At 34.0% G+C, this 17,851-nt stretch overlaps 1 protein-coding gene across 1 annotated transcript in view; it reads left to right on the top strand.

Annotated features, from left to right (window-relative positions):
• The window catches only part of LOC108914587 (5-oxoprolinase), a gene marked incomplete at its 3' end in the record, with an annotated part of 68,496 nt that overhangs the window by 26,293 nt on the left and 24,352 nt on the right, over positions 1 to 17,851 (top strand). The window contains exons 11-13 of the mRNA XM_018720427.1: positions 3,397 to 3,631; positions 11,584 to 11,846; positions 14,291 to 14,402. Coding sequence (XP_018575943.1) covers positions 3,397 to 3,631; positions 11,584 to 11,846; positions 14,291 to 14,402 — 610 coding nt within the window. The remainder of the gene's footprint in view (positions 1 to 3,396; positions 3,632 to 11,583; positions 11,847 to 14,290; positions 14,403 to 17,851) is intronic.

A 17,851-nucleotide genomic window follows, 5' to 3' on the forward strand; every position in this document is an offset into this window, starting at 1 on the left:
GACCCAAATGTGTTTACACATTGGTGGATAAAATTTTGAACAATTGTTGTAACATCGGGTATGTCAAATGATTTTATTATTTAAAAACACAAATTAATTTTATTAATTAATAAAGGCAAAAGCAGTTGAATTTGCCGATATAAAATAGGTGCGATAAAATTCTATTTACATATTTCTTCCCTTGCGAAAGTTTTTGTTCGTTTTTATCACACAGCCATGCCGGTCGCATTGTGCGCGGTCAGGTTTTACAGTGGACCAGTTTCCAGTGCCGTGCAGAAGTGTATTTTTAAATCATTTTCGAACTGCCCTTTTTGATTTTTTCTTTACAAAATTGTATTTATAAGGGTGCCCTGTACATCCAGATTTTTTTTTGTATAAGTTCTGAATCACCCTGTACGTCTGGTAATAAAGAAATATATTAATATTTGATTGATAATAAGAATACATGTTTGTGAAATCTTTCATATTTATAAAAGGAAGCATCTGCAGCAATGTATGATCCTTTAGTATTCTGTGTTTTAATATCATTATTTTCTTTCATTATACCGGTCTGGCCAGGTTATTTCGCATAGACTAAGTAAATTACACGCATCTCCCTTATCAACTTCGGGTGGAAGGGGTCGGACATAACATATATCATCGAGGCTGAGACTCGGACTCTCGTAATTGGTTGGTTTTGGGAGCGCACGTGCCCCGTTGCATTTTTTGTGAACCTATCGAATACCTAAAGAACTTTGCTGTTTGTTTATTTTTATTATTATTCCACTCAGACCTTTGGTAAGAAGTAGACGGAATATTACAAAATAAAAATGATGTACAGTGTCGAACAAAAAAATTAATATTATTAAATGGTATTGTCGTGTAGAAAGTGCAGAGGAAGTCGTTGGTCGATTTATGTTTTCATACCCCGACGAACCAGTCCCCACTTCTAGAATTGTTTTGAATATTTTTCATAAGTTTGAGGAGTGTGGATGTGTTAATCGGTGTACGAAAAGTAGCAATAAGTCAGGAACCTCGTCAAATTCCTGAAGCAAGGAGAGAAAAAGAGGTTAATGTTTGTACTTTTGTGGAAGTAAGTTGAGCCGTGTTCTTCCTCCCAAATTTTCGAAGACCTTGACATTCCAAGTCGTACAGTTCGTCGCATTTTAAAAAGAACGGTCACAAAGCCTATAAAATGCAAACTTCTTAAGAAATTATTCCTGGTGATCAAATAAGGCGTAAGGACTTTTGTGAATCTACTTTTCCTGAAAAGTTTATTTCCACAAGAGGTATCATACCTTGGCCTCCCCGATCTCCAGATCTGACACCCTCCAAAATCTTCTTATGGGGTCATTTAACGCAACTTCTCTACAAACATCGACACGAAAGAGCCGCAAAGTACGAATTACGGTTTAAAATTAGAAATATTTTAGGCTATTTTAGAATACCGTTTTAGTTTTTACTAAAGGTTATAAATAATTTGTAATAAAGAATGCTTTAGTATGGTCTCAAAACCTTTTATGTCATACTGTACGTATGGCAACACTGCTGTCAATTCCAGGCCGTGACTTATACTCTTTATGTCATCGCAATAAATCAAAAACGTAATTATTCCGTATGTACGTAGTTATACAAATGATATGGGGGGGGGTCAGAATTATTAGGGTAGACTCGTGAGATATTTATAGAATTTACTAACTTTGTATCGAAAATAAAAATATGACCAGACCTGTATACGTATATTGCTCTTTATCTCATCGACTCTCATCGGGGTAGCCTCAACTCCAAGCAATTGGGTTACTGCGTAATCCTCCAACAATGCACCTAACTCACTGGGCCCTGATTGGAAACTCGCGCTTTGCGTCCCATTCCCATCGCGACTCCCTAATTGTCTAAGAGATTGGTGTCAAAATCCCCCGTGATCAGACTAATGGCCAAATTTGTTTTTAATGTGTTGGCCGTATGTTGCATAATAGGGTTTCAGAGTTTGCCCCTTGTGGGGCAGGGGTTGGGGGTGTGGGGGTAAATACGAAAATCGCCCCGTGATCAGATTAATGTCAGCAACTCATAAAATATATTCTAGACCTTCGTGGGAGTATGAAAATAAAAGTTGCTGACAGCCTAGTTGGGGCAGGGTCGTTTAAAACGGGGTCAAATGTATTAATTGCGAGTATTTGTTGAGCACCCTAACAATTATCTTTTCCTGTAGTTTCATCTAATTTCAGTCAAATTTGTTCTTTTTATTTAATTCTGAAAATTTTGCACATTTTTTTTCACTGCTAATTTTGCAATGTAAAAAAATTTTTGCGAGCTTTCGCAAAAGCCTATCTTCGTAGCAAATTTCCTCAGGAAGAAAATCGATAAGTATGCCTATGTCGATTAGAGGCTTATTTTCGGAGATATATGAAGTTTTGAGTATGAGTCAGATATAGTCTATATAGACATCCAAATAAATCGTTCGTCGGTCGTCTCACATGACTGATGAGAACTAATAAGTTCGAAACTGGTCTATTTTTGTCGATTCTGCCGTCGAATGATCTTAGCTATTTGTTATCGCCATTACCACCATTAAACACCATTTAAGAAGTGTTTTTTTTATTCCTACAAAAGCAACATATATCTTTTATATATGGTGATTCAGTAATAATGCTATTAATTTTAAGGGAAGGTAGGAAAAAATGAGTGGAATACGAAATACGAATACGCGATGAAAAAAATTTTTAAATGCATATTTACTCTGAAAAAAATATTTTCTTAAACCCCATTCGGACTGATGTTGACAGCTGACCCACAAAGGTTTATCGAGAGTGAATTTTGATCTACCGTATTATTCAGTAGTAACCTAGTCATGTCAGTAACCTAGTTTTTACCACGTTTTTAATGCGTAATGTACAAGGCTTTAACATATTTTTACCTAGACACGTGGATGAATATGATATCTTTTTACATTTTAAATATTAACAAGTACTCACACACATCCATCCATAGCACTTTGTTAATAAAGTTGGGATTCGCTGCACTTGGATTTTGAAACCAATTGCAAAATTCAAGACGACTGAGGAAATCAGCTGTTTCGCTTCAACGTTTGAAGCTGTGTGGCCCGCCGGCACGTTCCCGGTCAGACAATGTTATGTAAAATAGGGCGCCGAATTAGCTGGAGTTAAGGGGTAATTTGCTTATCCGTCAAAAGATCGAATAAAATAATTTTTTCTATTTTTTTTCTTTATTAACCTTCCGAATACGTGGTTAATATTAATGACTTTATTACTGAATCACTCAGTATACCTACTTTCAGCGTTAATAAAAATGTCGCAGCTTTGTATTTTATTATAATTACTTTTTTTTTAATTAAGAAAGTAATTACATCCACGCTGATAATGAACCTTTCTTTTCGTCTATTTAACTTAATGTTTCCAGGGGAAGCAGCGAACCCGTCTTCTTCGTAGCAAGTAGGGGTCATCATGCCGACATTGGCGGCATAACACCGGGTTCGATGCCTCCGCATTCTACGAGTCTAAATCAAGAAGGCGCGGCTTTTAAGTCTTTCCTGTTGGTAGTGGAAGGAAAGTTTCAGGAAGAGGCGTTTACGGAGGTCATAAAAAAGGCCGGCGGAAGGAATCTAAGCGACAATATTTCCGATTTACGAGCGCAGGTAAGCTGTAAAAGATATCGTTTCCTGTATGACAGTCTAACTACAAAATGTGCGAGGGTGAATTAGAGCAGAATTAAAATCCAATGTTGTAATGTATTATAAGTGTAACTTAGTAGGCTTGAGAGGAAAGATTGGTGTGAAATTTTACGAATAAATTTAACATCTAAAGTTTTTCATGAATATTTGTAGGATTATCGAATGTCGAAAAATTCATGCAAAATTTGAATTTTGCGCCATTTGTGTGATAAAGTGTTGCCAAAGAAAAAAAATACAACGTGACAGCTGACAGTTCAGAGTTATTAAAAATGGAGCGAGCGCTACAGGAAAGAATAACGCGTTTCCATTGTTGAGCAATATTTTCAAAATAATGAGGGTTTGACAGCTAAAGTTCGCAATTTTCATACAAAATATGATCATTGCCGTGATTTAACTTCATCAACTACTGTGAAGTGATTAATTGAAAAATTCAGGGATCTTAAGCAATCTGGCCATCTTTCAACAAGTTGTTCGATACAAAACATGGAAGCAGTTTGTGAGAGTCCAGGAACATCAATTCGGCACCGTGGTCAAGAATTGAACACTTCGGGAAGCTCTCTCTCAGCTCTCAGCATATTCTCACGAAAGATTTGCAATTTCGTGCTTACAAAGTTCAATTGACTCAAGAACTGAAGCCTACTGACCACGCAGAGCGAAGAGAGTTTGTTAAAATGATTATAGAACAACAACGTGTCACTGTTTGGAGCAGATTTTGAGCTGGAGGCATCGTTGGACCATTCTTCTTGGAAAATGCGGCCGGTTAGATAATAACAGTTAATGGTGCTCACTATCGCGACTTCATAAAATTCATCTCTTTGTAACCAAATTGCAAGATATGTGTAGATCAGGGATGCACATACCGCGGCCCGCGGGCCGCATGCGGCCCGCTGTCGATGTTTATGCGGCCCGCCAACGAATTTTAAAAGTATTCTACTCGCCGCGCTCCGGTCCAAGCATATTATTACGAGACTAGAAATCTGTCGCATCAACTAGATTACAGATTCGCGAAACACGTCGATCCCCGAACAAAGTGGATGGTTCTCGATGTTTGGTAACTCGTATAAATACGACGCATCGCCGGCTACCGGGGCAGTTAAGTTTTGACTACGGATAAGCGAACGTTATACTGTTTGAGAACTGTAATCTGTGACGAGTAAATATTTCGTCGTTCGAACTTGGCTTTTACCGACTGTAACATATAATATTAATTTTGATATGGATAAACCAGGCCCCAGTAAGAAACGTAGTCGTAAGGTTGAAGATGAAAATCGACAGTTTCATGATATTTGGACCGAAAAATACTTTTTTATTTCATCGCATAACAAAATTGTCTGTTTAATATGCAAGAGTAGTGTTTCTATTCCGAAGGAATATAATGTGAAAAGGCACTATGAAACCCAGCATCCAACTTTTACCAAATTAACTGGCGAAAATCGAACGCAAAGAATTTCCACTTTACAACGGGAACTAATAGGCCAGCAATCTATGTTTACAAAACCAATTCAAGATGCTGAAACAGCCACTGAAGTTAGCTTTGAAATATCTCGAATAATAGCGAAAACTTGTCGGCCTTTTAAAGATGGTGAGTTTGTTAAGCAATGTTTGGATATCGCCGCAAAAAAAATTTGTCCGGAAAATGTAAAGAAGTTTGAAAAAATTCAGTTAAATCGGATGACTGTTCAAAGAAGAATTACCGCATTAGCAGATAATATAGAAGAGCAATTAGCTACGAAATCGAGAAGTTTTGAGTATTTTTCTATAGCGCTCGACGAATCTACAGATATAAGTTCAACTGCTCAACTATTAATATTTTTACGAGGTGTAACGCAAAATTTTGAAGTGAGTGAAGAACTGATTGGTATGAGTTCTTTGACAAGTCAAACCAGGGGAAGTGACATGCTCAAAGCTCTTCTAGAAAAATGTTCTATAATGGATTTGGATTTAACGAAAATATCTGGAATTACAACTGACGGAGCACCTTCAATGGTTGGAAGTACATCTGGGATAGTAACTCTGTTAAAAACATATTTACAAACTAAAAACATAAATACCAAGGAATTAATGCAGTTTCATTGTATTATACATCAAGAGGCCCTCTGTTCAAAATTATTGGGATTTGAAAATGTTATGAAAGTTGTAGTACCTACCGTAAACTTTATAAAATCACGAGGTCTCAATCACCGACAATTCAAACAATTTCTCGAGGATATTGAAAGCGAATATGGTGATCTCCTGTTTTACACTGAAGTAAGGTGGCTAAGTCGTGGGTTGACACTACAGCGATTTCTTAACTTGATTGAAGAAATCCAACTATTTCTGGCGGAAAAGAAAAACGACGTCCCCGAACTCGACAACCCTGATTGGCTGTGTGACTTAGCGTTTCTTGTAGACATCACAAATCACTTGAATGTCTTAAATACGCGACTCCAAGGCAAAGATCAATTGATTTCGCAGCTATACTCTCATGTTTCGTCCTTTCAATGCAAATTGAGTCTTTTCAGGACACAAATCAATTCAGCCAATTACGGCCATTTTCCGAACTACAAAAAAATTATGGAGAAGTTCAATAAAACTGACGTCAATTTCGCTCATGTTGAAAAAATTGATATTTTGATACAAGCTTTTGAAAATCGTTTTGTAGACTTCAAAAAAGTTAAACCGCTATTGGACATTTTCAGCAATCCTTTCAACATTTCACCCGAAAATGCGCCGGAATTAATGCAGCTGGAATTAATAGACATGCAAAATGATGATAATTTAAGAAACAAATTTAATGAAGGTAATTTACTCAACTTCTACCGTTGCGTTGATAAAAACGCTTATAAAGAGTTGCGAATAAATGCATTGAAATGCGCAAGCTTATTTGGATCGACGTATATTTGTGAACAAACGTTTTCAGTGATGAAACTTAACAAAACGAAAAACCGAAACCGTCTGGCAAATGAAAATTTGGAAGCAATTATACGTGTGGCTACAAGTAATGTGGAGCCAAATATAAAAAAACTTGTTAGTTCAATGCAATGTCATGCATCAAAATAATAAAACATGAAATATTACATTGTAATGATTACATAATTATTACAACAAACATTTTTGAAGGTTATTTTATTTTTATCATTGTATTTCATACTATTTAAAAATAAAAAATTTTGTGTTAATAAATATTGTTTGTAGTGGCCCGTCCTTGGCTTATATTTTTCCCGAGTGGCCCCTGTTGTTCCCTATAAGTCTGTGCATCCCTGGTGTAGACTATATGTGGTTTCAACAAGACACTGCCACATGCCATACAGCCCAGAAACAATTCAATTGCTGCATGAGTCATTTCCTGGTCGTGTAATTTCCCGTTTTGGTAGCCGCTCATATTATGTGATTTAACGCCGTTGGACATTTTTCTTTGGGGTGTTTTGAGTCTAAGGTTTATGCCAACAAACCCACGACTACCCACACCTTGAAGGAGGAAATTGAGCATTGTGTTAACGAAATTCAACTGCGTTTGTGCAAAACGACCTTGAAAAATTTCGATATTATTATTTGATATCAAAGACGTAGATGTCATTTACCCGATATGATATTCTATACATAAACCCAATATACTTTATGAATCAATAAAAAATTAAAATTTTGAATTCCTGTGATTTCTATCAAAATTCTTGCTTCAAATGTCGCTTCTACGCTTAGTGTTTTTCTAATGCAATGTTGGAACTCATATATTATTATTAAAAACTTTAAAGGGAGGATTGTAAATGAACTGTTGTAATTGCAGTCGTTTTGGTTCTTAAAAGTTTGAGTTAAGTATCAAGTTAATAATGTTTGATATACCTAGATGAGTTTCAAAATATCTCCCCAGAAGTTTCATAGATCGCACACGTGAAAACATCAGCTAATATCCAAAACCGATATAATTTTGTGTACAAACACTTAAACGATTGGTGTGTTTACAAGAAAGTAAAGAATCTTACGGAAATTGAAATATTCCATTGTGAAAGCTTTACTGAAAGTTGAAAAAGACATTGATCATAAACAATTTGCTAAAATAACCCCCTATATGAAGCGACTGATTGTGGATACATCAAAAAATCAAAAGCATTGATGAAATATACAATTTTTTATGCAATAATTCCTTTGAACATACTGGAGTTACCAATTGCAGATACTCTCCAATTTTACGTTCTAGTAATTTTTGACATTGTAGGTGCATATTGGCAGCGTGTTGATAGCGAAAATGTCAGTGTTAAAAACCAACAAACCTTGAACTTTTATTGTTGACAGCGGAACAAAATACTTGAAAAACAGGGTTGAAATTTATAAAAAATACGCTGCTCTCGAGTCACCAGCAAACAACACATGTTCGACCGTTTGCTAACTATCGTAATTGAAAGTGTTCTGTCTATAGATATTAATAATTTTTTTTAAACTGTTAAATATCTTGGGTTGCCAATCCACAAGAGTATCTGGATCATAGTTACAGACGGTCAACTGCAACCATTCCTGTAGATGTTGGAGCATATATTTTAAAGTTGAAGTGGTATGGCGGTTGGAAGTCATGGCAGAATCTTAGTAGAAGAAGTTCAAAACAAATTTCGCAATATCAAAAACAATTTTGCGCAAATAACCAGCTAAATGATTGGCCTCAAACAAATAGTGTCATTGTCACTACTAACATAGTCTACCCCATTGAGGAGTTATGAGATGCTTATAATTTTTACTGTTAATTGTATTAATTAAATTAATTAAATAGATGTACCTACGCATTATTAAAAATTAATAGTGATTCCGATGTTCTTACTGATAGATCTTTTAACTAAAATCGTGCAATCAGAGTGTATAATAATAGGCAAGCACCAGTTCTATTGAAGCTTTCATGTGATGTTTAAAAATTCAGTTGTGCGCCTCACCATCGTGGAAACACGGATAATTTCATGAGGTCGTTTTAAGTATTGTTAAACCTATTTAAAAGTGTATCAGTGTTTTCTGTTCACATCACTTTGTTGTACATAGTTATTTTACTTATTCTTAAAAAACAAAGTTTCTCCAAATATTGGACTTTTAACCCAATAAATATTTGAAATAAAATCATTTCCGTTTTTGTCTAATTCGTTCTCATACATAAAATGTAAATATAAAATTCATAAATACCCCCTTCAAGCATATCCCGCAAAGAAATATTTCTATAGAAAACACCTTCCTGTCTCGACGACTGTTACTAATAAACCGTAAAATACATTTTTAATCGTATCAGTATGGTTCGTGAACCCACGAATGAACATTTGAAACATCTGAAAAATTAGATGATAGAATATATTTCATTAAGCCTCAGTCCCTTATCATTTCAGCCGTTAGATTCGGGAGATAGAAATTTATCTTAATTTTCATTTTAGCATTGAGACCAGAAAGTGGCATTTGTCTTGCACAGATAGCGCATTATTTCCGGCGTCTCTGCAATAATTCAGAAAGAACAGAACCTTTTTTGCCTTACTTTTTCCTACAGGTGTCAGCAAACAGAAAGGGATCGATCTAATGTGTGAACACATTGGACGAGATGGGCTGGAGTTTATACAGTAGTTCTGTAAAGGGCTTTTTTGTATCCTAGTGAGCACCTTTTTTTCGTTCGAAGTTAAGGACGTTTTATGACGAATATTTTTCATATAGGTATTATAGATCAATGGAAAACATAAAGTCGTATTTACATCATTAGAATTAAAATGTTAAATAGGTAACAATGTCATTCTAAAACTTCTCAGAATATTATCTTAGCAAATCATTGAATTTAAAAGTAAAATAAGAATGCAACTGTAAATAGTTATTTCATTTTATTGGAGGTTAAGGTTTTCTTGCCGCTTCAAACATTAGCCATTTGTTGCAGATAAATATCAACAGTGGTAAAAATATTAGTGGTACCATTTGAAAAAAAAAAAAAAAATAGTATAGCTAAACAAGCAATAAAATACCGCAGGTCTATATTTTTTCATTTAATAATAATTGTTTTAATTTAAGAGAATTGAAGCAGTCTAGATATTTTTCAACAATAATTTAACTTAAAAACAGAACATTTAACAAGGGGTAAATACAGTCTGTCCGCAAATTTCACCGACAACCTTTGACTGCATATTCACGACGATAAATAAATACGATCTACGGAAAAAAGTTCAATACAAATTTTTTGGTTTTTGAGTTGCAAGCCTTGAAAGTTGTCAAAAATAAAACTAATTTAATTAATAACTTTATAACCCTTTTACCGATCATGTGAAAATTTGGCACATTTATTTGGACCATTATGGCATATTATTTCTTAAAGATTTAGCCAAATCGATATACTGGGTGATAGTTTTCTCCGGTTACCTCTCCCTTTTAGCGGTCAAAGCTTTTACAGTGGTCGTATTTTTTTTAAAACGGGCAGCAACAGGGAAAAGGTCCTTTCATTAAAAAAAAATTGTCTCCTGAGAAAATCGCCAACAGAAAGCCATTTTTGAGAAAAATGGCATTATTTACATGTCCAGCCCAGGATGTCAACCCAGGACTCATTTGAATCATTGACTGACAGTCATTATACATCTGTACACATTACTTCGAGAGTCAGAATCGACAGTTACTTAGGCCCATAGCCAATATCACACACTTTCCCCCTCTATATCTCTAAAACTATCCATAGTATCACTTTGGGCCTGTGTCAACTTTTGATCAGAATGTCGAGAACTATAACATACCTATCAAAATTCCAGCCAAATCTAGCGGGACCCAATTTCCATTCATTTTGTGCGGGGTCCTTTGCGGACACCATATATATTACATAAAGTCAGGAAAAATGAACAAAGAATCTGAAATTGCAGGGTGTTCCATTAAATGGAGGCTAAAGTTAGGTAGCATCTAGTTCAAGTTAAATACTAGAAAGTATTATCGAGAAAATTGTATGTTGGGAAAAATTGCAGAGTTTTAGCAAAAAAAATTGCGGGATACCATCTCATCCGTAAAAGTATGGTTTATGCGTCATACCTCCTTAGTAAATTTAAATTTAATATATTTCCTTTCAATTTAAAAATGTTGGACACTTTGGAAATGACTGAAGATGAAAAATTAACCAATCCTGCTGATAGGGACTCATAAATAATAGAGTCCTATGCATATAAATTGTTTTAGAATTTTAAGCAGGACCTATTTTTACAAATTTAGACTTTAAATAGACTACTATTTTCCAATTATAATTTTCAGTTTCAGTAATCAAAAGTTTTCATTTTCAAGATTTTTCATTCCCTAAAGTAGGTAGGTAATGTTCCCAAGAATGTCTCTAAAAAAATTACACCAACTGCATCATCATAATTGATTTAACGAGTACACCTAGAAGGCCAGCACGTATAAAAAAAATATTCTAATCGTACACCTGAAAAACATACATTAAATAATTTTTGTTCATTCGTTTCATACTGATGAAGATCTTTTTGGATTATGAAAAATTTCCTTGACGTATTGAATCAAATTTGATATCAAATCTACACTAAATGCAGGTTTTTTTATCTGTCGAAAATCAATTTTAGAAATGTTTCATATTTGTACTAGTCACAATAAAGATAGTTTGGTTTCCTTTCAGTCACACTAGAAGTCTATTATATCGTCTGGAATGTAATTTTTAAAAAATATTCTCTCTTTTGGCAACAACCGAATTCTTTGCCTAAAAAATTATTATGACTTTTATTAAGACTTAGCTAAAGTAATTGACACAGTGGATTCACAAAATACTAAAACCTATTCTAAGCAAACATTTTAAATATTTGACGAAAAATCTATTAAAAAAGAAAAATGTTCAAACGATGACAAACGTAATATTATGTTAAAAATGGCATTTGCAGTCTGCTAATCAGCAAGCATACCATCCCTTATATATCTTTTAATTCAATAACTGATCATTTACGCTTTGGCTCCAGGTGGCGGCAAACAAAAAGGGTATCGACCTGGTCTGCGAACTCATCGATCACTACGGTCTAGAAGTGGTGCAGGCATATATGGGGCACATCCAGAGCAACGCTGAAATCGCGGTGAGGGATATGCTTAGAAAGGTAGCGAAGGACGCTATGGAAAGGACAGGAAAGTCAGTTTTGGGAGGAGTGGAGTATATGGATGACGGATCACCTATCAGTCTGAAGATTACTTTGAATGAAAGGGAGGGCTCTGCTTACTGCGATTTTAGGTAAGTGTCTCCTGATGCACACATTGAACCAGTTACAAACTTACATTGGTAGAATATAGGTTTTCTTGAACGGTGTTAGTTTCTTCAGAAGCTATCGTGACTCTCTTTGAATACCTTTGGAAGAATACCTTTGGAAAAAACATTACAATACTCATTTATAATAATAGAAGTCGCTTTTGATATGAACTAGATGAACAAAGAAAAATCAGTAAAGTAGAAAAAATAATAAATAGGAAGAAATCATAAAATAAGATATCATATTTTTAAATTACATTTAACTACAGATTGGGTTAAAGTTAAAAAAGAAATAAAAATGGTCGTTAAAATAGATACAGGGTGATTTATTTGAACCCGGCAATATATTAAAGGGCTATCCAAACTAGACGATCTATTTTTTTTGTTCATTAATTCCCAATGTTACGTCTTTCTTGTTGAGTAGTTAGCAGTTAAGAATGTTTTAAGCAGAAGTGATGCAGAAGTTTAAAAATGTCAACTTTTAGTCCTTAAGAATATCATAAACCGGTACTGTACAGGAAAATTCTTTTCTTGTTTATGTGAATGTTTGAATATTCGTATTGGCTGGATTTTCAGCCAATGCTGATAAGATAAATAATACACAAAAAGTAAGATTCAAAAGAAAATATCTTTATTTATGTAACTAAATACGTTTATATTTTTATTTGCGACTTATTTTCCTTTTATAAATTACAAAACAATACCTTTACAAGATAGAGCCAATAATATGTGTTGTCCCGGATATTAGACTTAAATTATTTCGTTTCCACTATTTAGCGATCTTGATTAGTTATCCAAGTCAAGATTTTAGTGGGATAAAGATCAATAAGTAAAAGAACACTATATTTTAAATCATTGCCAAGGTTTCGGTGTTATTTTAGACCATCCTAAGGGCTCTAAAACACAAACAATGTTTTCTTTAAATTCGTTAACAATTAAAATAATTTAAAAAACAAATACATTTACAATATTTCTAAATTATTGTTCCTATCACAATTACCATAAGCCATAAAAAGAAAAATTCTAGAACAGCTCTAAAATTGATAACCTATGTATTACTCACTCACCGAAATTTGAAGTGTCTTTTGTCCAAAATACCGGATTTATGGTAATTGTTACAGGAACAATAATTTAGAATTGTAAATGTATTTGTTTTTTAAAATTATTTTAAGATGTTAACAAATTTAAAAAAAATGTGTTTTAAAGCCTGATGATGGTGTAAAGTAACACCGAAACGTTGGCAATGATTTAAAACATAGTGTTCTTTTCTTATTGATATTTATCCCACTAAAACCTTGACTTGGTAAAATTATTTCTTTTAAATAACATAATTAGTAGTTTTAATTCAATTTTTAAACTGCACTTAAACTCTTGTGTACACTTGATCGCAGTTATATCAACGCGTTTATCAGTGTTGCCAAATGTTTATTACCTTTTCAAATTATATGAAATTAACGTGGCATTGCTTTTGTCTCACTTTCCGACGTGTTATTTTAAAGTCACCATATTTAATATCAACGTGGACGAAGCGCCGAACATTAAAATAATTTTTTAGGTTGCTTTTTAAATAACAATTTTTGCATGATTTATTAAATATTGTTACATGGATACATCACATTGTAGGTAAACTAATTTATGTTTCAAAATTACTTTTTTAGCTGTTTTGTATAATGTCCATAATGAAAGATAAATAAATACACTTACTAATCTGATAGATTTGAGCTGAATAATTTCAAGTTTCAAGTCAATAAAAAATACTTGCTATTATTTTTATGGAACACCGTATTTAGTTTGTGAATCTCTGATCTCTGACATGAACAATACTAGTCACTTTACATATTCCAACGAAGTAAATAATTGCATGCAGCCATGACTTAATCATAAAAGGAGACAGCGGCGCATTTAGGAAAGTTAAAATACTTTTAAACTTCTTTGTTATACATCTTAAATTAATCTAAAAAACATAAAGCTAACAAAATTATGAAATAGATGGTACCTACGAAATGAAAACTATTATACAATGTTTTTTCCCGTGCTGTGTGAAAGCGATTGACGTTCAGTCCGTTTTGACCAATAGTTACGCAGCTTCACGTGCTTGATCATTGTTTACATGATTGGAATACACAAGATGGCTTTACATCTGATATGATGTGTCAAAAAACAAACTTCATTTTATTACATTTACTTTAGTTTTCAGTTTATCGGTTTAGAAGGTCTTTGTAATAGTAAGCTTTTATATTCCACAATTTTTAGTACCATCCGGGAATGACTATTTACCCATAAAATTTTGATTTACAGCACCCCACTTTTAGTACATTTTTTCACGTCGAATTGTCTTTTGAAATGTGCAGTAAGCAGTCCTAAACTTTTCTAATGAAAATAAATTAGAGGTATATCGATCATCCATCATCTATTATCTGTATTTCTAGCGGCAGTGGACCGGAAGTCTGGGGCAACTGCAATGCACCCAAAGCCATAACTTTGTCGGCGCTAATTTATTGCTTGCGATGCATGGTCGGCCACGACGTCCCTCTCAACCAGGTAATGTGCAACTTTTAATATTTATCCTTATTTATAGGTTGTTAAATGGCAGTACGTTAGGATTTTATGTTAGGCTCGGTTCTAATGCATCTGCGCCTTTTATAAGATTATAAATTTTAGTTGCCACGAAATGGCTGGGGGTTTGTAGCATGTACAAAAATCTTTACAAGTATCAATGCCATAACGTTAAGGCGGAAAAGTTATTTTTGTTTTTCTTTTTAAAATAATCATTGCAGTAAACACACACGCGTTAGAAAGACGTTTATAATTTCCAAACACCATTTGAGGAAAATGTCTCATTTTTATGTAAGTTTAAAAATGTCGCGGTTTTACACATTTCCGATAACTACAGAATAAATGTATAATATTAGTAAATGTGAAACTATCAGTGGCGCCTTCTTCTTCTTTTTCTTCTACTTCTAGTGGTTGGTCCTAATAAGTCCCATAGCACTGCGGCCTGATTAGGCCTATTGTACGTCCCACTACTAGTCCTATTCGGCAAGTAGATTTGTCCTTTTTACAAAGTCCAAAAGCTTCCTTGCTGACACTTCTCTCAGTTCCTTGGGTTCCAAGTAGGGTCTCCCAAGGAGTGCCATTCTGCTACGTGCAAATCCCGGGCACTCGCCCAGGATATGCAGAGAAGTTTCATCCGCCGATTCACATCCTCGGCAGACCGGACTGTCTACAAGCTTTAGCTTATGTAGATGTTTCCTAAAGTGACAGTGTCCCGTTATGAGTCCTGTCACTCTCCTGAGCCGGATTCTGTTCAAGCTCAGTAAATCATTCGCTCTTTCATTCGAAGGATACTCCATCAGTGGCGCCTGGTGCGAGGGGGCTCTGGGCGGCGCCCCCCCTAGAAATTTTCATAGTAAATAAAATTAATTTAATATTTAGTTTGCAATGTTAACTGGATAATTAAATAGATTATGGAACATGAAAAAGGAAATGTTAAACTTATAATATGCAGTTAATTTAACTCGACTTGCAAAATTCGTACTCTGAATACGTGGGCTCCATGTAGTTCGCTCCTACATCTGTAAAGTGTTTACAGCGGTGGTCATGGTTACCGTCGCGCAGCAGTGTAAGACGGAGTGGGAGTAGCGCATATTTACTATGCTCTGTTTAGTCCAACCTTAGCCAAATAGTAGCTACTCACGGCTTTTTTCTTATTAAACGTAATTTCTTCATGTGTGATGTAAAATTTTGTTACTTACCTATTGCTTCTTGTGTGTTTTTTTAGATATTAGAGAAGTTTAAATTGATTGTAAAGACAGACTAACAGTAATGTTGTCTATTGAAAAATCAATAGCGCCAGAAATACCAAACTTTAATGTAATTGAAGAATGGACTTTCACTATAAAAAATATAATATTGAACACATTTTCTCTATATTTCAATAGTATTTAAAATTAAACTGCCCAATTATATTTAATTTTTTTATTCAATACTTTGTACAGTGTGATTCACTATATTTTGACCCCCCCATTAACTTTTTTGTTTTTAGAGTTATTAGAAATGTGAAATACAAAAGTTGCACGATTTTTTATGAATTTTTTGAAAATGATAGTAGAAAAACTTTGTTAATTTAAATAGAACACCTTGTATATTTTTACATATTTGGATAGAACCTTCTCTATCGAGCATAGTCATATAGGGTGTGTTAGGTCCATTTCCAACAATAAGCGAGATACTATTAAAAAAAGAAAAGAACGTTTTCTGTCGAGCATAGTCATATATAGGGTTTATTGGGTTTATCTCTAACAATAAGCGAGATACCACTAAAAAAAGAAAATAAGGTTTTTTCTTTCTTGTAATTGCTTGGCAACTCAGCTTAGGAGTGAAAACTTGTGATTATTTGTTCACCTATATCCTATATTAACCCCGTTTACGAGAAATATAGTGACAAATAATATACAGAATTACTACTAAAGTGTGAATAAAGTGCAAACTTAGCGAAGGTGCAAAGTGAAAAGTAATAAAGCAACAGGAAAGAACAAAATAAGATAAGTATTGAAGCGGTATTAGGTTAGCACGGGTAGAAAACAGCTGACACGGAAGAGAACAGCGTTAGAGTTCGGCGCGGTGTTGCCAGAGTGTAAAAAACGACGGAGAATTTAAGATAAGTAAGAGCGAAGTTCTTCCGAACCGTTGAGGTGAGACAGCTCTTTACGATATCCGGTAATAAATAGATAAATAAATAAAAACATGGAGAGTGAAGACTTCAGCAGTGCGGATGAAGGAAAAAAGAAAAGAATTAGAGAAGAAGATATTTTCACTAGCAGCAGAAAAGTAATGAGATCACCGGCAAAACAAAAAAAAATCGGGGAAAAATCGGACGAAAAACTTGATCTATTAATTGAAATGGTAAAGGAGTTGAAAGTGGAGCAGGGGAAAATAAATCAAGAACAAACAGAAATTAAAGATGTAATAAAGGAGATCAGAGAGGAAAATAGAATATTAAGACATGAAAATGCAAAATTAAAAGAAGAAAATAAGGAAATAAGAGATAAAATGGAAATAATAGAAAATAAAATAGAATGGCTAGAAAAGGAAAAAAGGAAAAATAATATTGTTTTGACAGGATTAAAAATGCAAACTGAAAACAGAGAAACACTTAAGAAAGATATGGAAGAGTTTTTAGTGAAAGAAATTGAGGTTGAAACACAGATAGAAAACGTTCAAAAATTGGGACAGGAAACATATTTAATAGAATTCGAAAAATTTAAGGACAAAGATAAAGTAATGAAAAGTAAATATAAACTGAGGAATAAATGCAAGAGAATTTACATCAATGAAGATATGACCAAGAAAGAGCAGGAAAAAGAGAAGCAAATAAGAAAGAGGGCAATAGAAGAGAAGAAAAAAGGAAAGAACGTTAAAATTGGGTATAGTAAGATTATAATTGATGGAGAGGAGTGGAGATGGAATAAGGCGAGAGAAACACTAGAGTTAGTGAATCCAAAAAACTAGGAAAGGATACTGATCAGAATACTGACAAAACGGTAAATAAGTTGACGAACAGGCAAGGAAAAGGAAAGAACTCTGAAAAGGGACAAACAAAAGAAATATGGAAAATAGGAACGTGGAATATAAGGAGCATTAATGGAAAGGAAAATGAACTGATGCAAGAGTTTCAAAATGCAGGACTGGATATTTTAGCAGTGTCAGAAACAAAGAAAAAGAATAAAGGGGTGATGGAATTAGAAAATGGTCACTTGTTAATATATAGTGGAGTAGAAAATAATAAAAGGGCAGCAGCAGGTGTCGGATGCATAATTCATCAAAAATTAATACAAAGTGTGAGTAAATGGGAAGCACATACGGAGAGAATTTTATCAGTGGAGATAAAGAAAAGAGATGGAAAACAAATGACTGTGATATGTGTATATGGGCCAGATGAAGATGAAAAAGCAGAAATAAAAGACACATTCTGGGAGGAATTAACATTA

This window comes from Anoplophora glabripennis, unplaced genomic scaffold (genome assembly GCF_000390285.2).
Source record: "Anoplophora glabripennis isolate ALB-LARVAE unplaced genomic scaffold, Agla_2.0 scaffold1262, whole genome shotgun sequence".
Lineage (NCBI taxonomy): Eukaryota > Metazoa > Arthropoda > Insecta > Coleoptera > Cerambycidae > Anoplophora > Anoplophora glabripennis.